The sequence below is a fragment of the Octopus bimaculoides genome, chromosome 3 (genome assembly GCF_046866305.1).
Source record: "Octopus bimaculoides isolate indiv1 chromosome 3, ASM4686630v1, whole genome shotgun sequence".
Classification (NCBI taxonomy): domain Eukaryota; kingdom Metazoa; phylum Mollusca; class Cephalopoda; order Octopoda; family Octopodidae; genus Octopus; species Octopus bimaculoides.
Genome location: NC_142930.1, coordinates 5959116 through 5981559, shown reverse-complemented (window position 1 = coordinate 5981559; position 22444 = coordinate 5959116). Strand labels below are relative to the sequence as shown.

At 36.7% G+C, this 22444-nt stretch overlaps 1 protein-coding gene across 1 annotated transcript in view; it reads right to left on the bottom strand.

Moving 5' to 3' along the window:
- LOC106867199 (aquaporin) overlaps positions 1-22444 on the bottom strand; it is a 44224-nt gene that overhangs the window by 9568 nt on the left and 12212 nt on the right. The window contains exons 2-5 of the mRNA XM_014912005.3: positions 7872-8059; positions 3330-3525; positions 1752-1832; positions 337-445 (exon numbers count right to left, since the gene is read on the bottom strand). Of these exons, the coding sequence (XP_014767491.1) occupies positions 337-445; positions 1752-1832; positions 3330-3525; positions 7872-8059 (574 nt within the window). The remainder of the gene's footprint in view (positions 1-336; positions 446-1751; positions 1833-3329; positions 3526-7871; positions 8060-22444) is intronic.

The following is a 22444-nucleotide window of genomic DNA, read 5'->3' as shown; positions in this document are numbered from 1 at the left end:
ACAGACAAACAAATAGCTAAAAAGATAGATACACACGCACAAACACATATAACTATGTACGCATATGCATACTTAAGATTGTGTATATATATATATATATATATATATATATATATATATATATTAGATAGATAGATAGATATGTACTACATGTATATATGCATACATACATATGGATGTGTGTGTGTGTGTGTATGTGTCTGTGTGTGTGTGTGATTTCAGGATTGTATTACGATGTAAATGAACAAAAATGTGTTCAGCCATATTGAATTCAACAAAACATTTGTGTGTAGTTTCGAAGCACCGTTTAAAAATATGGTAGGTATCACTGCTTACCCATCTGTAGTGTTTCTTCCATGGAAGGCATATTCCTGTAGGGGTTAAGGAAGTACTTGTACAGAAGAGCAGCTGCACACCCGCCAAGAATAGGACCGACCCAGTAGACCTGGAAATAAAGTATTACATATCGATTTACAAATAATATACTCATGTATGCATATATATTATACACAAACACACACACACAAACAAACAAATACATACAAACACACATACATATATACATGTATATACATTTATATATGCGTGCATATATATATATATATATATATATATATATATATACATATATGTATACATATGTATATATATGTATACATATACATGTATATATATATATATATATATATATATATATATATATATATATATATATATATATATATATATATATGCAAATGAAGCTGGCATTCCATCATACCGGCTAGAGTCTTAATGATGCTTACTGGTGAACCAGTTTTTGGAATTGCATCGTGTTGAACCGATATATTGTAGAGTAAATATAGTAATAATAGCAATAATCCTTGGATGGAGTTCATCAAAATTTAACGCATCGCTATGCGTGTTTCTACAAATCACATGTCTCTTAAGATCATATGCCGTATCCCTGGGATGATTAACGTGTAGTGCGTAGTATCCGTGGGTGTCTGATAGATCATCCCCATGCGTTCATTTCTTCATGCGTTCATTTCTTCAGGCGATATAACATTAATGGACGTACAACAGAGGGAAGCTTATCCCTTTTGACCAGTGCGAATGTTGGTTGAGGTATGTGGGTATTTCTATGAGTATTTGGTAGGGAGGAGGGGAAAGTGATGGAAAGAAAGGAAGAAATGGTTGTTATATGGGGAAGGGGGTTGTCGTGATTCAGTCTGCAGATGTCAAGGATGGGTCGTACATTCATTTGCTCAATCTAATTTAAGGCATGACTATCTTCAATGAATTATGTATATATATATATAGATGTGTGTGTGTGTGTGTGTGTGTGTGTGTGTGTGTGTGTGTGTGTGTGTGTGTGTGTGTGTGTGTGTGTGTGTAGTACAACAATGAACAAAAATAAAAATAGAAAAGACATCACAGGGGCAATTTGAGGTGCACGTGATCAAATCTTGCATTCGGGAATGTGGAAGTATCCCGCGGTGATTTGACATGGCGATAAATCTTTATTCTCAAATGAGAAACACAGCTCTGCATCCAATTCCTCATCTAACTTTCGGTTTCTTTCCATTTTCTGTTACTGCTCTGTCGAGAATTGCAGGAGAAAAACTCTAAATGTCCGAGCCAGGCTTTTGTGCGAACTCTAATACGAAGTTTTCGACGAAATAAAGCTAAAATGGTTAATGCAGCACTAAATATGTCGCAGAAAAGATAGAAAGATAGAGTAAAGTACTGCTAAAGACAGAACCACTTACCCAATGATATGCCCAGTAATTGGCAGCAGCAGCAGATCCAAGGGAGCGAGCAGGATTGATACTAGATCCAGTTAAATGTAGCTAAAAACAGAAAATAAACAAAAATCATATTTAGGATTGAAACTGATGTCTCTTATATACCATAACTCCTGCTTTCCAACTTGGATTGGACAGGCAACATTATGTCATCCATGCACAAGTTATAATCGAATGTTCAAGGAGATCGAAGCAAATCGATTATATCCTTACACTACAAGTCTAATAATTACGTATCAAAGACAATATTATTATTATTTTTATTGTTTTTGTTGCTTTTGTTGTTGTTGTTGTTGTTATTAAGGCAGCGAGCTGGCAGAATCGTTAGCACGCTGGACGGAATACTCAGCAGTATTTCGTCTGTTTTTACGTTCTGAGTTCAAATTCCGCCGAGGTCGACTTTGCCTTTCATCCTTTCGGGGTCGATAAAGTAAGTAGCAGTCAAATACTGACATCGATCTAATCGACTGGTCCCCTCCCCGCAAATTTCAGGCCTTGTGTCTATAGTAGAAAGGATTTCCAGACGGCCAACCCTTTAATAATTACTTTCTTTTAATACTTTTAGTAATTGTTATATACCGAATTAATAAGCAGCTTTCTCCATTATAGTTTATAAACACCTTCCACGCTGCAATTGTTTTCGTTCCAGCACACGATCTCAGATCAGGTCACTTGCTATGCAAGTACATCTCAGTATATATATATATATAATTTGTAATGATGTAATGATGTAATATGATCCTAATATCACCATAAACTAGTAAAGAAGCTAGAGCACGCTCGCGCACCGAGTTTTAACGTTCTAGCACTGCTGTAAACAACGGAAGTGAGCTAGAGCTTTAAAACTTAGTGCGCGTGCACTGCAGAGTGTAAGGTCAATATGTGTCAAGCGGCTTTACTCTGCGTTCTTTAGTTTCGTTACTATGGCAATATTTTGGATAGTTATTGATCAAACCTCCTATATATATGTATATATATATATATATATATATATATATATATATATATATATATATATATGAAAAATATAAAAGAATCACTAAATTCCTCAGTAAAACCTAAAGCTAAGAGAGGTAACTCTTGTTCTATGGCATTGACACCTCTCACAGTCGCTTTACCTGCTAGAAATAGCAACGGAAATGCTTTTCAATAAGATCCCAATCGTGGATGTTCGAGAAAGCAAACGAATGGCAGGTTTTCAATCTCGAGATCATCCTGACTCCAAAAATGTATAATGTAGAGCAAAGCAAATATAGAGCCTATGTAGAGCAATGTAGACTGAGACACAAGGGTCCCAGAAGGGCATACAGAATTTCGCTTTTATTAATATAGACTTGTTATTCAGGGAGAGGGAAAGCGAGAGAGAAAAAGGACAGGCAGAAGGCGGGGGAGAGAGAGTAAAACATTGGAAATACGAGAGATCATTGGAAGAATAGAAAACAAAGCGGGCGTGGGGGATGAGTGGAATAGTATTCTAAAGGTAGAGATTTAAGATACCAGTGGTAGACATGCAAGCTGACCGTAGAAGGATGAGGTACTTACTGCTGCCAAGTGTGATAAAGTGACAGTCAAACCAATTGCGATGGAAGCATTGCCAAAGTGAGTACGATTCGGATCAGTTGTAGCAAAGATAACAGCGACCAATACAAAGGTTAGGAAAAGTTCGACGGCGAACCCTTGTCCAGCATTGATTTTATTCAAGGTTGTAACTCCGAGGCTCGCTCCACTAACAGAAACACTGCAAAGAGAAAACAAATGCTTATTGCGAATATTGATACAGTCCTAAATACTTTTAGCCTATCAATGGCAATACCATACAAGATTGGAAGCAGAAACAGCTGTTAGATGGGATGCAGTCTATTTGTACTGAATCAATAAATAATAATTGATGTAAGTCAATTGTTATTCATCAAGATTTCTCCATTTTCTTATATATATATAAAGAAAACAGAAAATGGAGAAATCTTGATGAATAACAATTGACTTACATCATATATATATATATATATATATATATATATATATATATATATATATATATATATATATATATACATACATACATACATACATACATACATACATACATACATATACATTAAAATGTAACAACATGTGGATTGTTGGCGATTTTTACCTCCGTCTTCCTTTTCTATTGGACTTTCCTCTGTCTCCTGTTTCTGAAGAACTTTGCTCGAAACGTAAAACACCTTTTCTTTCCTTCCCTAAGTGTCTTTTAATACTTTGCATGTACCACGTCCTGTTTTTTCTTTGCGGGTGGGGGTGATTAATTATATATACATATATGTGTGTGTATATATATATATATATATATATATATATATATATATATATATATATATATATATATATATATATATAGGAAATAGTGACACAACATGCTACCTCAGTACATCCAGTGATGCTTCACGTAGCGTCGAACGATTATCGACTGTTATTTCCAGTGAAAATTGGTGCCTTGTTGAGCCACTAATTCATATTTATAATTTTACCTTTACGGCGCTTTATTTCGCTGGAAAATAATATTGTTGTATTGTAATAATAATAATAATAATAATAATAATAATAATAATAATAATATACATACATACATACATACATACATACATACATACATACATACACACATACATACATACATACATACATACATACATACATACATGTACGCACGCACGCAGGTACTCAGCCAATAGATTTCTAATAATAAAAATGGTTTTTCTAGTCTGCTGGTGGCCATCCTATGGACTCAAACATGACATTGTTTCCCAACTGGGGTTGTTGTAGAGTCTTATCTCCAGATTGATTCTCTTGTTTATACAATTCCCTTAGGATCATTCAGTTTATCCTTCTTTTTGTTCGATATAGAACAATACAACCCTTTCTATGGAGACGGATGAAAGAATATGATAATTTTTATTGAACTTCGGGTTTGGGAGCGAACGGGAACGAAGGCCAAGAACAGGAAGGGCAGCTTCATTTCATTGCTGGTGTATAGAAACTCATATAAAAGCATGCTATAATGCCGGGGAGGGTATTAAATCGTGACAGATTCTGCTGTTGCAAATGTTGATTTATTTCATATGAACAATAATGTGGCTCTGTTTAACCACAGGTCAGTCCTGATCCAGAAAACCAGCCGTCTAAAGTATTCCACTATTGGCTATTGGCTATACGTCTTTTTGGTTTGAAAGCGCAGTTTTAGTTTGCTGTTTAACCACAGGTGGCGCTTAATTAAGTAGACTTAGAAGCCAAGTGTAAACGACTTTGACCGTCTCACTTTCGTTTAAGGTTATAATGGATCGAAGACGACATTATTATAGAACCATGTTTCCTTCCTGTTTTGAGACGTTAGAGTGTAGCAAAGGAGGAACTTAGCTGTTATTTTGGTCGAATGGCAACAGTCTTTGACTCGTTTTAAAACATAGACTATCCAGAAGATAAACTAAACAAAACAAAATAAAGAAGTAACTAAAATAAGGAAGATTAAGTTGCTATTCCTAGAATGACGATCGACCATGAGGAGGTTCATATATATATATATATATATATATATATATATGTCGCAGGAATTTCGAAGAATTAATTAGAATTACATTGTGACGATTACCATTATTACTTAGTGTCTTTTGTATTCTAGGGATTTCAATCAAAAAATTAATGGTAACGTGGCTGTGGTAAGAAGTTTGATTCCCAACCACGAGATTCCGGGTTCAGTTTTTTAGTTTGGCTCCTTGGGCAAGTATCTTTTAATATAGCTGGCCTCGGACCGATCAAAGCTTTGTGAATGGATTTGGTAGACAGAAACTAAAAGAAGCCCATAGGTCTTGCGTTTATAAGATGGTTCCCCGAAGAGAAAATTATATTTACAATAACATCTTTTATTCCTTTGGAATAGAGTGCATGTAATTTTCGAAACATGTGTCGGAATTAAAGGAACTTATCTATCATATGCGTTTTGCTCCATTTATTCTTTATTACACACACACACACACACACACACACACACACACACACACACACACACACACACACACACACACACACATATATATATATAATGGATGATAAAACGAATGATTTACACCTGATAGCTTACTGGTAAAGCACGATCACTTTCAGAGTAATCATTAGGTATATAACAACTGAAAGACTTGTTGAGTGTCCCACCCAAGAGGAATCGATGCATCAGGGAATTTGTTGTTATTATTATTATTATTATTATTATTATTATTATTATTATTATTATTATTATAGTAAGGCGGTGATCTGGCAGAATCGTTAGCAAGCTGAACGAAATGCTTAGCGGTATTTCGCCCCTCGCTATATTCTTAGTTCAAATTCCGCCGAGGTCGACTTTGCCTTTAATCCTTTTGGGATCGATAAATTAAGTACCAGTTGCGTTATGGGGTTGATCTAATCGACTGGCTCCATCCCCATAAAAAATTCGGGGCCTTGTGCCTATTATAGTAGAAAGGATTAAATTTTCTGTCGAAATTTGAATTCAAATTCCGCTGAGGTCGACTTTGCCTTTCTTCCTTTCGGGGTCGATGAAATAATTACCAGTGAAACACTTGGGTCGATGTGATCGACTAGTCCCCTCCCCCAAAGTTCAGGCCTTGTGCCTATCGTAGAAAGGATTATATTTTCTGCCGAAGAATAAAGAAATTATAGAACTCCAGATCAAATGCTGTTTCATTTTCTATGCAAAACCAATTCTTTTATACCTCTAAAGGCTTTGAAAAAAGCATAAATTTTACCATTGTATTTTCGCTTCTATAAATGTATCGAAATGTGTTTACATAAAAGCTGGATTTGAATTGTCTCTTTTCCACATTATCATTTCTGACATATTGATAAGATATTTTGGTTGCCATACGTCGATTTCTTCTGATAAATGCTTCATTTAAAAAATGAACTGAGATTTTTTTTGCACCCTGCTCCTAATTTCACCACAAGCAGATGAACATCAACACCAAATAATTTGTTAGTTTCAATGGAGAGGGCTTGAATCATTTCACAGAATGGTAAACCACTGCAAAAGACATACAGAGAGAACCAGCGAGAAGAAATGACGAAAAAAATGGGTCGGCAATATTGAAAGTGACTTTGTAATGCAGCGAGCTGGCAGAATCCTTAGCGAGCCGGGCGAAATGCTTAGCGGTATTTCGTCTGCTGTTACGTTCTGAGTTCAAATTCCGCCGAGGTAAACTTTGCCTTTCATCCTTTCGGGGTCGATAAATTAAGTACCAGTTACACACTGGAGTCGATGTAATCGACTTAATTTCTTTGTCCTTGTTTGTCCCCTCTATGTGTAGCCCCTTGTGGGCAGTAAAGAAATAATCGTGAACACGATGGTTAGCAGCGCTTCGTCTGTCTTTATTGTCCTGAATTGAAATTCCGCCGAGATCAACTTTGCCTCTCGTCCTTTCGGGATCAATAACATAAGTACCAGTTGAGCAGTGGGGTCGATATAATTGACACACCCCTTCTTCGAAATTACCGGCATTGTACCAAACTTTGAAATCATTGTTGAAAGTGCTTTTCTTTTCATCACGTGGGTGCCAGATTGGAAAATGTCTCAAATAATCTTGAAATGGATTAGTTTAAACCTTTCGAGCTTAAAAGACAGACAACAGAGGATATTGAGGATTATTTCACTCTTCTGAGCAAAGATTCAAACCTCCTAACTTAAAGGGAATCATGTTGTAAGATATGCGTTTTTTGTCAAATGTTTTTATTGGTGAAACAGGAAGAAAAATATATTTAATAGTCAATCGAAATATGCCTTATGTTCAGCCCACTAAGAACGCACCTCTTACACAACACACACACACACACACACACACACACACACACACACACACACACACACACACACAATTTTTATGAATTCAAGGAGACTAGTTATGGGTGTATATGGTGTATATGGATACTTCACTTAATACTTGCATTTTGTGGTTAGCTATCTACTACAAACTTGCAGTATGGAGTGTATTCTAGGATGCCACTTCCCCGTCAAAATAATTAAATAAACTTAAAGGAATTTAATTTATCACTTACCCTTTCAGGAAGAATGCCCCAACAATTGCTCCAAGACATTGTGCAATGATGTAAAAAAGGGCTCGTAGAGGAGTGATGTTAAAAACTATTGCCATGGCAATCGTGACTGCTGGGTTGATGTGGCCTCCGGAAATATGTCCCACCATCTGGACCATCGCCATAATTCCCAAACCAAAACATAGCGCAATCTATAAAAAATAAAAATGGAAAAGAACAAATAATAAATCCATTGTGTATTAATCTTTCTAATCTTTAATAAATTAAATCTAATTGTATATAAGATTAATTAGGATTAATAAGGTCTTGGACGGCTGCCTGCACCTTCTCCACAAAAAAGTTGTGAGTGATTTGTATTAATAGTCAGCTTTGGGAAGAGAACAGTTTCAAGTCATCCACAGAACAGCTAATACGAACTTTATTGTATACATTATATGGAATATAACCTTCAATTAATGCCGTTACGAACCATTGGATTGGAAAAAATCTAAAAGCAAATACATGTCTCCTTTTAAATGAGCTCTAAAAAGAGCAATATGAATTTTACGGTCTATTAACTTAATCTTTAGAGTTTCTCCTCAACGTGTCAGTCTATTCATAATAGGCGTACAGGTGAGACATTTCAACATCTATGAAAACTAGGTTATAATTCCTCAAAAAACTAATTATGTCCCTCGCTAAGCAATCCAATCTTTCAACACTTCTCTTCAACTATGTGGCAAGAATGTTAATAATTCGTGTCACACACATACACGCACGCACACACACAGACATATAATCTATTAAGGAAACAGAAGACGGATTTGGTATTAGTCTTTCCTCCGTCCGACGATCGTTTCGACCAATCCTGCGTCTTTCCTAAATGGGTGGGATGATGTGTAGCATGATGTGTTGTATCAATCTTGTAGTCTGGGTCACATCAGTTACATGCATACATAAAGTGGTGTCCCGTTAAAAAAATACAGAGTTCAGGCAGACATTTTGGTATTTGCCCACTTCGTGGCAAAACCCCATTCCCTAACGAAGCGGGAAAATATCAACATGACTCCATGAACTCAATATTTTTAGCGGGACATCGCTTTATGTATGCATGTACCTGATGTGACCCAGCCTGTACATTATGATGTACATCATCCTACCCATAAAAAATGAGTTGAAACGATCGTCGTACGGAATAAAAACGAACACTAAATCCATCTTCTGTTTCTTTAATGGATTATTATCTCAACTAACGCTGCGGAATTCCTGAAGTAGATCCAAAAGGAATATACCCCAACTGTGGATGACACCAGGTAGCACAAAACAGTACTAGTGCTTTACTCAAGACATCAACACACTAAAACACACACACACACACACACACACACACACACACACACACACACACACATGTATGTATGTATCTGAGTGTATATGTATTTGAGTGTGTTTGTGTATATTCATATATATGTATATATAAATATACAAGGTTGGGTTGAAAGGTTTATAGGTTGACTATGAAGGAGTGATGCTAGAGCCGTGAAATTTTGCATGCATTAATTTCAACTCTTCTTATTAAAAGTTGCATCGTTTTATTTTTCTAGATAAACTGACATCTGACTGTTCAAAGACTTCAGAAGTAATTAATAATGACTTCGCTTGAAAATGGACAAAATTTGGCATCGCGGTGTTACCAAGCAGCTGCAGAAAAAAGGGTTTAGCCCCAACAACATTCATGTTGACATTGTTGCTACATTAGTGGATGACGCTCCCTATTTATCAACAATGCTAACGTGGACTGCTGAATTTAGGAGGGGAAGGGAGAGAGAGAGAGAGAGAGAGGGAAAGAGGGAGAGATAGATAGATAGATAGAGAGAGAGAGAGAGAGAGAGAGAGAGAGGGAGAAGGAGAGAGAATAGTAGATTTAATGGTCAATACAAGAGGGGAGGTGAATGGTTCTGTGTAGATATAAGAATATAAATCGATAAAAATCAAACGAAAACCACGAGTAAGACTATGAAGCTAAACGGAAACTAACAAGCTAATACATAGAGTCGAACAAGCGAGAACAAGGGACTGAATAAGCGTAGAAATACAACGGGAAACAAACAACAATCAAAGAAGTGTAAAAGGAAGATAAATACGCCTATAAAACAGAAGAACATCTAACCTTTCGAGTAATACCTTTTAACAAAGAGAAGAAAAAGCATTAAGACAGACAAGATAAAAAGAGAACATATATGATACTAAACTGAGACGTATATAAATCTTAGATTCAATAAGGTGCATGTTTTTTCTTTTTCTCTTGCTTCTCTCAATCTTTTTCTTTTTCTTTAATAAAGGGTCACGTGTCAGTTCAGTTTGATCAATTTTTGTGTCTGTATTTGTTTTTGCTTATTTTTTTATTAGACCTGGTAAAATAAAACGTTACAGTTGCTTTACTCTTCAAACTGTACACTAAATTTCTATCAAATTTCGCTATCTAATACATGATTTTCAGTCGTTCTATCTCACATCCTCAAGTGGCTGAGCACTCCACAGATACGTGTGCCCTTAACGTAGTTCACTGGGAAATTCAGCGTGACACAGAGTGTGGCAAGGATGGCCTGTTGAATCGCAGGTACTACTCATTTTTGTCAGCTGAGTGGACTGGAGCAACGTGAAATAAAGTGTCTTGCTCAAGAACACAACGCGTCGCCGGAAATTGACGATCGTGGGCCGAATGCCCTAACCATTAAACTACGCGCTTTCACACACACACACACACACACACACACACACACACACACACACACATTATTTTATTCTTTTACTTGTTTCAGTCATTTGACTGCGGCCATGCTTGAGCACCGCCTTTCAGTCGAACAAATCGATCCGAGGACCTATTCTTTTGCCGAACCGCTAAGTTAAGGGGACGTAAACACATCAGCATCGGTTGTCAAGCGATGTTGGGGGGACAAACACAAACGCACACACACACACACACTTATTTATATTAATACACATTAATATTCACGTACATATACGCGTGTGCGTATGTGCAGCTAAGTGAACGCAAATAGCCATCGTGAGGCGTTCATAGCAGACAAAGGCCAAGCAATACTGACTCAAAGACTAACATTATGTTAGAATTCCTCTAAAGATGGCTCATCTTTTCATCTTTACTTTTCAATACGATAATTATCACTTAATCATTGACGCATTGGAAAGAAAATAGCCTGGATTCGCTGGCGAACTTACTTTAATGATAGTTAAGTGTCTATTTAATAAGTGGTGACTCAAGGCTTCGAAAAGTGGCTGAAGGAGGTTCATTAACCGCAAAATACCTCGACAAAACCAATACATACACGTACATAACCATGCGTGTTCTCGTGTGTGTGTATGTGTGTGTGTGTGTGTGTGTGTGTGTGTGTGTGTGTGTGTGTGTGTGTGTGTGTGCATGCGTGTAATCCAGCGTCATTTTGATGGCATGCGCTGCTCATTCACTCAGGTAATAATAATAATAATAATAATAATAATAATAATAATAATGGTGGTGGTGATGACCATGATGGTAATGATGATGATGATGATGGTAGCAGCCCGTGTAACTCACTGTTAGGCTTGATTAAAATATGTCGTCCACACGTTTATTGTGTGTGTGTGTGTGTGTGTGCGCGTGTGTGTGTGTGTGCGCGCGCGCGCGTGTGTGTGTGTTATTTGCTAAGTGTTCAGCTCTGTTTGGTGTTGATGCTGTAATTACAATTCACGCAAACCTTCAATTAATTCAACATTGGCAGAAAGGAGGCGGGCTGGCAGAGCCGTTAGCACGCCGGTCAAAATGCTTAGTGGCATTTCGTCCGTCTTTACGTTCTGAGTTCATATTCTGCCGAGGTCGACCTTGCCTTTCATTCTTTTGGGGTCGATAAATTAAGTACCAGTTGCGCGCTGGGGTCGATGTAATCGACTATCCTCCCCTCCCCCAATTTTCAGATCTTGTAATTATTATTTTCATTATCATCTTTCAATTGTTTCCATTTCATCCGAGTGTCTTCCTGACACCTAGGGCAGAGAAACGTACTGTATACATTGGTAGACCATTAAAATAAACGCACCTCATTGTTCATTTACAAAGTCATGTGATAGAGAAATTCATAATTGATCATTCCAAGCGCTCCTACAATCACTGGTATTGTAACCGTCTTGAGATGCTACATCTTGTTGATTTCGATTAGCAAACCTTTATATTTATATTTTCTGAGCTTATCAAATTCATTTGTCGAGATATTATGGTCACACCATATGCTGATGTCGATCAATAAACAGACTTTATTGTTTTGGTCTTTCACAACAATATCTGGTTTAGTTGTTCTGATGGTCCAGTCTGTCCATGCTGGGAAGTCTTCTTCTTCTTCTTCTTCTTCTTCTTCTTCTCCTTCTTCTTCTTCTTCTTCTTCTTCTTCTTCTTCTTCTTCTTCTTCTTCTTCTTCTTCTTCCTCCTCCTCCTCCTCCTCCTCCTCTTCTTCTTCTTCTTCTTCCTCCTCCTCCTCCTCCTCCTCTTCTTCTTCCTCCTCCTCCTCCTCCTCCTCTTCTTCTTCTTCTTCTTCTTCTTCTTCTTCTTCTTCTTCTTCATCCTCCTTCTTCCTCCTCCTCCTCCTCCTCCTCCTCCTCCTCCTCCTCCTCCTCCTCCTCCTCTCCTCCTTCTTCCTCTTCTTCTTCATCCTCCTTCTTCCAGTGAACAAACAGACTATCAAATCACGCAGTATAAGTTTCATTTCATTTTCTGCGAAGCAAATTTTATATCTCCGCCTTCCTACACGAAAAAACTTTCCTCTGTTAACTCTATTTGCAATATTATCTCGCCTCTGAACCGAGAAACTAATCCTGCACAGTAAAACATGTGCAGATGTTTTCTTTTTTCTTTTCTAAGATCTCTCAAAAGAATTATCTGAACTCAAATTTTGTTAGATTCTGGTTCATTCCTTAATTCCAGCAACAATTTCGTATATTTACGAGACTCGTTCGGTATTCGTGGCGGCATCTTTAGTTAGTCTTCATTACTGGGTAGCAGTTTAGTCTTTAGTTCGACAGGCCACTGATATTGAATAAAGTGTTAACACTAACAGTATACAAAGAACAGAACCCCAGTTACTTGCAGTTACTAAGATCGTTGAGTATATAAATAATTGATTTCTAATTTCTCTGGGATTGGCCAAAGTGATGTGGACGTCTCTGATGAGAATCCAATAAGATTCGAAAATATTAACCTTGTTCATTATTTTTTCAATCTCCGGAGAAACAGCTAAGTTAGTTTTGCTTATGTTTTTACTACAAAGTTACCTATATATATATTACGTCTAAGTTTTGTGGATACAATAAGGATTATAATCCTATAATTACAGTTGGTTGTCCACGGTTGTTGACACATGCATACACACATACACACACACATACATATATACACACACATAAATTTACACATGTATACATATATATATTTATATGCATACGCGCACACACATTTATAATTATATATATATATATATATATATATATATATATATATATATATATATATATATATATATATATATATATATATATATATATATATATAGTGAGAATTTACGAAAAACAAAAGACAAAGACAGGTATATGAGCAACAAGCAAATGTATTAGCTTGACGGTCGGGAAAAATGAAGTCTTTTATGTTTTGAGCCTACGCTCTTCAACAGAAAGGAATAAGAGAAAATAAACACAGAGAGAGAATGAAAAAAACTTGTAGATTTCAGCGGTCCAACATTTTATATATATATATATATATATATATATATATATATATATATATATAATTTATTTGAAGGACACAATATATGTCTTTAAGTGTTACTAATAGTTTAATATGTTAAAAAATATCTCCAACATATTCTTCAGGCACAAACCCGAAGAATATGTTTTGAGATATTTCTCAACACAGGAAACTATTATTAACACTTAAAGACAAGTATTGTGTCCTTTAGATAAATAATATTTATCTCTTGTAGGGCGGCGAGCTGGCAGAATCGTTAGCACGCTGGGCAAAATGTCTAGCGGTACTTCGTCTGCCGTTACGTTCTGAGTTCAAATTCCGCTGAGGTCAACTTTGCCTTTCATCCTTTTGGGGTCGATAAATTAAGTTCCAGTTACGAACTGGGGTCGATGTAATCGACTTAATCCCTTTGCCTGTCCTTGTTTGTCCCTTCTATGTTTAGCCCCCCACCCTGTAGGGAATAAAGAAATATATATTTATCTCTTACCAGATGGAGTACTTTTTTGTTGAATTTCCTATAACGGAACAATACCTCATATATATATATGTGTGTGTGTGTGTGTGTGTGTGTGGCTTTTACCTGCCATAACATGAAAGTGTTTATCATTGCACAGGTGGAAAGTGGAAAGAAATGAATTCCTTGAATATTTCGACCGCTGATTTTTTTTTCTTACTTTCTATTTTTATCTTTGTTTTACGTCTTTTGACAACAAAAAATACCCCAGCTCCACCATCTCCATCACCGAGCCTGTGAAACTAGTGCTGAACCATATCTGTGTGTGTGTGTGTGTGTGTGTAGGGGTGTATGTATGAGCGTGTATGTATGTATATGCAAGCAAAGGAGCAGATCGTGATTCCTTCAATAACGCAGAAATTAGTCATCAAAGCCAAGTTTCTGGTCTAATTACGGCCTCTTATTTTTGTCATCAAAACTACGAGATTATCTCTTCAGTCACCGAAAACTCGTGTTTCTCGGTCAATCTCTGGGATTGATCAAAGTGATGTGGACGCCTCTGATGAGAATCCAATGATTCAAAAATCGATTAAGCTTGTTCATTATTTTTTCAATCTCCGGAGAAACAGCTAAGTTAGTACACTATCTGCACCTTTGCTTGCATTTACATACATACATACATACATACATACATACACGCTCATAAATACACCCCCACCTACACACACACAGACTTTGTGGAGTTAAGACCGAAGATATCAGCCACATCATAAGCAGTTGTCCTAAAATGGCATCACGGTTTTATCTACCAAAGAGACATGATGTTGTAGCCAGGAGACTTTATAACAAGATCTGTCAAAAGGATAACTCCGAGGACAAAGAAATAAGAACTCATAGAATGGTAGAAGCCATAGTCACTCACAATAAAAAGCTGTACTGGTGGAATGCCCCAGGGAAGTCCTCAATAAAATATAAGGACAACAGACCCGATATAATGATTTGGAATAGAGAAGAGAAACTGTGTACAGTTGTGGAAATTAGCTGCCCAGCAGATGTTAACATAAAGCTGAAGATTAATGAAGAAGAGAACACCTATGCTGAACTATTGAGGAATCTGCAGATATTCTATCCAGATTACACCTTCACGTTTATACCTGTAATTATTGGGGCCCTGGGATATGTAACACACTGCCTAAATACCAATCTTGAGAAATTAGGCTTCTTAAAACCAGAAAGGTGAAAGCTGATTCAGATCTATACTATCACTGGAACTGTGAGAATCTGTAAAGCTTTCCAGAAGTTTATCATTTAAATATATATGAGCATGTCTAGATATGCAACTATATGCATGAGAATACATACATAAATCCACTCACAAGGCTTTGGTCGGTCCGAGACTATTGTAGAAGACACTTGCCCAAGATGCCACGCATTAGGACTGAACTCGAAACCATGTGGTTGGGAAGCAAGCTTCTTAGCACACAGCCACTCCTGTGCCTATTAAGAGGAAATTTAAAAAAAAATATCAAAAAATATATAAAGAAGATATTACCAGTTTTGATGAATCTCATTTTATCAAATATCAGTAAAAATTTATATAAATTTGAAGTAAAAACAGTTTATCTTCTGTATGTCCTTGACCCCCCCCCCCCCCCAGATAGAAGGTAAACTGTTTTTACTTCAAATTTAAAATTTTTTTTACTGATATTTGATACGATACAGTGAAACCGGTAATATCTTCTTTATATAATTTTTGGTACTTTTTTTTTTTATTAAATTCCTTCTTAAATTGAAATGTCTTAGACTTACTTCTGCTTCTGTGTTATTTCTACCTCCATCTTATATATATATATATATATATATGCTTTCGGTGCGAATTTTTTTTTGCTTATTACGGCGCCGTTTTTACAATCCTGTCAATAGTAATAATGGTATTCTTATATAAACTTAAAGCTTATGGCGATCACCGCGCAATGACTAAGGAAAATAGTCCAGTAAAGGGGCATATAAACCCCAACCACTCAACAGAAAAAAAAGAAGGCTTTCCCATCAGCATGGAAGACGAAGCCACACGCCTATGCTAACGCCTCTAAATACGTTACCTTTACACCAGCGAACCATCCTGACTCTTCCTGTTAAATTTAAGAACTATAACAATTCGTATTTTTTTTTATACGTAAACAAACTTTCTATATGCTTTTGGTGTGAATGGTTTTTTATACGGCACCGATTTTACACTCCTGTAAATGATCATAACGGTATATATAGTAAGATATAAGTTAGAGGTTATGCAACAGTCTAAGGGATAGATGTATCGGTAGTAGGTAATTTAAAGGTAAAACCGTGCTTTAATATATATAGAGACGATAAGAAATGGAGCAATAATTAACAATGTGAAGTGGATCATTGGTGTTTTAAAATCATTGTTTAATTAAATTAGGAGTATGTTTACAGCTGTTTCTATTTATCAAAATGGAGTAAATTTGCATTTGCCTCGTTACAACTGATAAACACCTTCAGAACAATTGTATGAAAGAAGAGGCAAAGATAAAATAGAAGGGAAAGAAGGGGGAAAAAGGGTTCGTTAAAGCAATAGTCTTACATTTTAGAGGCTTACATATTTCCACGTGTCAGTAGATTCCTATATTCGGTGCTAATGTAGGAATCTACGGACACGTGGAAATATGTAAGTCACTAAATGTAAGACTGTAAATGATATATATTATAATGATATTTATTCTCCGATTTTGAAGTGACAATTTTTAAATATAAACAAATGACCGAAAAATGATGAGCTAACCTCAGGCTGAATCGAACCCATTTTTCAGTCATTTGCTTATATTTAAAAATTGTCGCTTCAAAATCGGAGAATAAATATAATTATGATATATATTATATAGTTATTGTACAGTTATACTATAAGCCTTCCATAGTAGCTTTCTCTCCGTAATTCGCAAAGCCTTTTCGGGTTTGTTTATGAAAACATTATTTATGTAGTTATATATATATGTGTATGTGTGTGTGTGTGTAGATATATATATATATATATATATATATATATATATATATATAATATAGATATATAGATGATATATATGTATACTTGTGTATATATATATGTATAGCTATATCCATAAATATGTATACATATATATGTGTATATATATACATGTATAGATATATAGATATATATGTATGTATGCATATATATATATATATATATATATATATATATATATATATATAGACATACATACATATATATATATATATATATATATATATATATATATATATATATATATACGTATGTGTTTGTCCCTCACCACCGCTTGACAGCCGGTGTTGTGGCGTTTACGTTCCCATAACCTAGTGGTTCGTCAAAGGGCACCAATAGAATAAGTATCACGTCTTAAAAAAGTAAGCACTAGGTGGTGGTCGATTTATTCCAGTGAAATACTTCAAGACGTTGCCCCAGTATGGCCGCAGTTTAATGACCGAAACAAAAGATAAACGATAAAGATACGGTGTTTACAGACTTAAGTATTGCCATATATATTTAATATATATGCACGAACAATGCAGATTCTCTCGTATCGACTATATATTTATATCAGAACTGATATCAGAAAATTACTAGTTGTAAGTCTCACAACGAGAGATATTCAGCAACAGTACTTTGGAGTAAAGATTGTTTGCCAACATAACATGACAGTCCTGGTTTAGGATGAATGTTGCTGTAATTTATCCCCAGGAGACATCGTCTCCTAGATATACGACACGATCTGTGTCCTTATATTTTCGGAAATCGCGATACACATATTGTTTTGAGCTGAGTGGGGGTGCTAGATTCCCTTGTTCGAAAATATAAGGACACAGACCGTGTCGTATAGCCAGCTGGAGACGATGTCTCCTGGGGGCTAAATTACAGCAACATTTGTCCTAAATCAGGACTGCCATGTTATGTTGGCAAACAATCTTTACTCCAGAACCGATATCAGTTGAATATTGTAGAGTTAAAAGCAAGTCGTCCATATTACTGAATGCGTCACCCTGTTTCTAAACGCCACAAAACTTGTCTGTTTATCATTCCTTTTACCTACGAAGGCGTATTACAGTGCAATTAACTCTCCAGTTCTTGGGGAACCGCATTCGTACCGCCCAGTTTCGATACGCGCTATAATATGCAGACACACCCACACAAAGACATAGGTTTACCCCACCACACCCAACTCCACATATGTAGCCATACACACAATCATACACAAAGCTCGTAATAAATGTCAGTATACATACTGGGATTTAGTTATGGCAATTTATATAATGCTGTTAACAAATGTCAATACAAATATAAATGTCAATGTATGTGTGTGTGTGTGTGTGTGCGCGTGCGGGCGCGTGTAATGTGATCACGTGATCAATCAGACTATCGGATTTTGCATCGTTTTAGCTTTCGAATGATACTTTCCACTGGAAAGGGCCCATTAACAACTGAGTGGATTAGAGCAATGTGGAAGTGAAATGTCTTGCTCAAGAACACAACGCACCACCCGCTCCGGAAATCGAAGCCGCGATATATATATATATATATATATATATATATATATATATATATATATATATATATATTATTTTATTCTTTTACTTGTTTCGGTCATTTGCCTGCGGCCATGCTGGAGCACCGCCTTTAGTCGGACAAATCATCCCCAGGACTTATTCTTTGTAAGCCTAGTACTTATTCTATCGGTCACTTTTGTCGAACCGCTATGTTACGAGGACGTACACACACAAACATCGGTTGTATATATATATATATATATATATATATATATATATATATATATATATATATATATATATATATATATGTATGTATGTATGTATGTGTGTAGTGCAGTGCAAGCTACACCCACTAAAAATTATTCATCTGCGCAGGTACTTCCTGTACTCCAAATTTTAGTAAAGTCATTCAATTGGTTGGTTGGCAGAAACCTAAAAATGCACCTGTAACTTATTTTAAAATGTCTGAAACAAATTCAGTAAATGGCAAAAAAGGCTTGGGAACATCAGGGGAACAGTTCTGGCCCGGCAGGTGTCCCAGTGTATCACAGGCTGGACCCGGTCGTCATCCTGCCACTGTGGTCAAACAGTCCTGAAGAAAAAGTAAAAATAAACATCGTTTGAATTTCGGCTGTTGGAATGTGCGCACACTTCTTGATGATAATTTCACAAAGAGGCCAGAAAGGCGTACTGCACTTATTGCATGTGAGCTAAAGAAATATTCCCTTGATATAGTTGCTCTCTCTGAAACTCGTCTCTCTGGTGAGGGTCAAGTAATGGAATCTGCTTATGGATATACTATCTTCTGGAAAGGCCTACCTAAGGGTCAGCGTAGAGAATCTGGTGTTGGGTTTGCTCTCAAGAATACATTAGTGTCCTCCATTGCAGAGCTTCCAAGTGGTATATCTGACCGGATCATGTCATGCCGTATCAAACTGACAAAAGGTAGGTTTCTTACCGTTGTCAGTATTTATGCACCAACAATGTCCCCCATTCTGATGAAACTGTGGAACAGTTTTATGACAATCTAGCAAGACTATTAAGGAAAGTACCAATTTCTGACAAGCTGGTCCTTTTGGGAGATTTCAATGCAAGAGTTGGAAGGGACTATGTTTCATGGCCTGTTTTAGGTCGACATGGGATTGGAAAATGTAATAAAAATGGAGTAGTTCTTTTGACGTTTTGTACTGAGAATAATCTGGTTGTCACCAACACTCTGTTTAAGCAGAAAAATAAATATAAAGCCACCTGGATGCACCCAAGATCTAAACACCGGCATCTCATAGATTATATTTTGATTAGGAAATGTGATATGAAAGACGTTTCTAGCGTTCGGGTCATGAGAGGGGCAGAGAGCTGGACTGACCATCATCTACTGCGTGGCAAAATAGATTTTTCGATAAAACCTAAAAACCGACAGTCTGGTCCTAAGATACCCAAAAGGTTAAATGTTGCAAACTTTAAATTATCAAGCAACTTGCAAAGATTCCACGACGCTATAGAAAGTATTAATCTTGACCCAAACAATTTATGGGAAGATTTCAAAACAAAAGTATTTCAGGCTGCAAGTTCGTCAGTGGGATTTAAATCTCATAAATCCAGGGATTGGTTCTCAGATAGATCAGCAGAAATTCATGATCTACTTTTAGAAAAACAAAACTTAGGCAATACACTGCTCTCTCAGTCATTGAATCCCAACTCAAATGAAACTTACAGAAAGCTGAAAAGGAGAGTGCAAACTGCTCTAAGGAAAATTAAACAGGAATGGTGGAATGGTAGGGCAAAAGGGGCACAAGAAGCAGCTGATAGAAATGATGCCAGTTGTTTGTATTCTTATGTTAGGGAGGTATATGGTCCAAAATCTTCCTCAATAGCTCCAGTGAGAACAGAAGATGGATGTTTTCTACTGACTGACACCGCTTCTATTCATAAGCGTTGGGTAGAACATTTCTCTGCACTTTTGAATAGACCATCATCCGTTAATATGAGGACGATAGAAAAAATTGAACAACTTCCAGTTATAGAAGAGATGGCATTTGAACCAACTCTAAATGACATTTATTTAGCTGTGAATAAGCTGAATAACAACAAGTCTCCAGGATCTGATGGAATCTGTGCAGAAGTCTTGAAATATGGGGGTGACAAAATGATGGAACTCTTAAATATTTTAATTTGTCACTGTTGGAGAAGTGAGAAAGTGCCTCAAGACTGGATTGATGCCATTCTTGTCTCCTTATATAAATCGGGGCCAAAGGATCTGTGTGGTAATTTTCGTGAGATTTCCCTTTTGTCTGTGGTTGGAAAGGTGCTCGCCCGCATTTTGTTAGAACGTTTAAATACCTTTATAGTTCCAAATATGGTGTCTGAGTCTCAGTGTGGTTTTCGTTCCTCCAGGGGCACAGCTGATTGTATCTTTACTGTCAGACAATTACAGGAGAAGTGCATTGAACAGAATCTTGCTCTGTACCATTGCTTTGTTGATTTGAGCAAAGCATTCGATACTGTTAATCGAAGTGCTCTGTGGCTAATTCTGGGGAAAATTGGTTGCCCAGAAAAGTTTATAAACATGGTCAAGGCTTTGCATCAGGATATGAGAGCTAGGGTTAATTTTGGTGGTAGGCTTTCTGAATCTTTTGCTGTGGAAAATGGAGTAAAGCAGGGAGACCTTGATGCACCCACCCTCTTTGCAATATACTTTGCCGTTGTGGTGTCACATTCCTTTCAAAACTCTGAGGAGGGTATCTGCATAAAATATCGAACAACGGGGAATGTTTTTAATTTGACCCGACTGAAGTTTAAAACGAAGGTTTTTACTTCACTTATTAGGGAACTTTTGTATGCTGACGATTGCGATCTGGTTAGTCATTCTGAATCGGGTCTGCAATCCCTTGTATCTGCATTTGATGCAGCTTGTGATGATTTTGGCCTGACCATCAATCTGAAAAAAACAGTTCTAATGTATCAACCTGCGTATGGTGCTGTTTGTAACCTCCCTAAAATTTTTGTTAAGGGAAAGTTACTTGAGGTTGTCAATTCATTTGTCTACCTGGGAAGCTCTGTTCAAGATGATGGAAATCTTGATACGGAAATACACCTGCGAATTCAAAGGGCAGCAAAAGCATTTGGTGGCTTGGAGTCACGCGTCTGGCGCCAGCGACATATAAATAACAATACAAAGCTGGCTCTTTACAAATCATTTGTCTTAACATCCCTATTGTATTCCTGTGAAACTTGGACCTGTTATGAAAGGCATTTTAAAATGTTAGAAAAATTCCACCAAAAATGCCTTCGTCATATTTTAAGAATTAAATGGAATTCTTTTACTCCAAACACAGATATCCTTGCATCTGCAGGCATCCCCTCAATTAAAGCCATGATTTTGAGGAACCAATTGAGATGGTGTGGCCATATTGCTCGAATGGCAGATGAACGCATGCCGAAACAGCTGTTTTATGGTGAGCTTGCAAAGGGGAAACACTATCGGCGTAAACCTAAAAAAAGGTTTAAGGATGGCATAAGGACTGCTATGAAGTCAATTGGAATGGCTCCAAAAGATATAGAAGCCCTCGCTTCAGATCGAGTTGGATGGCGAACAAGGGTGTGGAGTGGAGTGAAAGCATTTGAAGAGGCCAGGATGATGCAAGCAGGGCTCAAGAGACATTTAAGGAAAAATGTAAAGACTGAGAAGGTGAATGACAAGGACCTTTTTGTGTGCACAGTCTGTGACAGACCATGTCTGTCCTTGGCTGGCCTCAAATCTCACCTGCGAACCCATGGAAAACAAACCTCATCCAA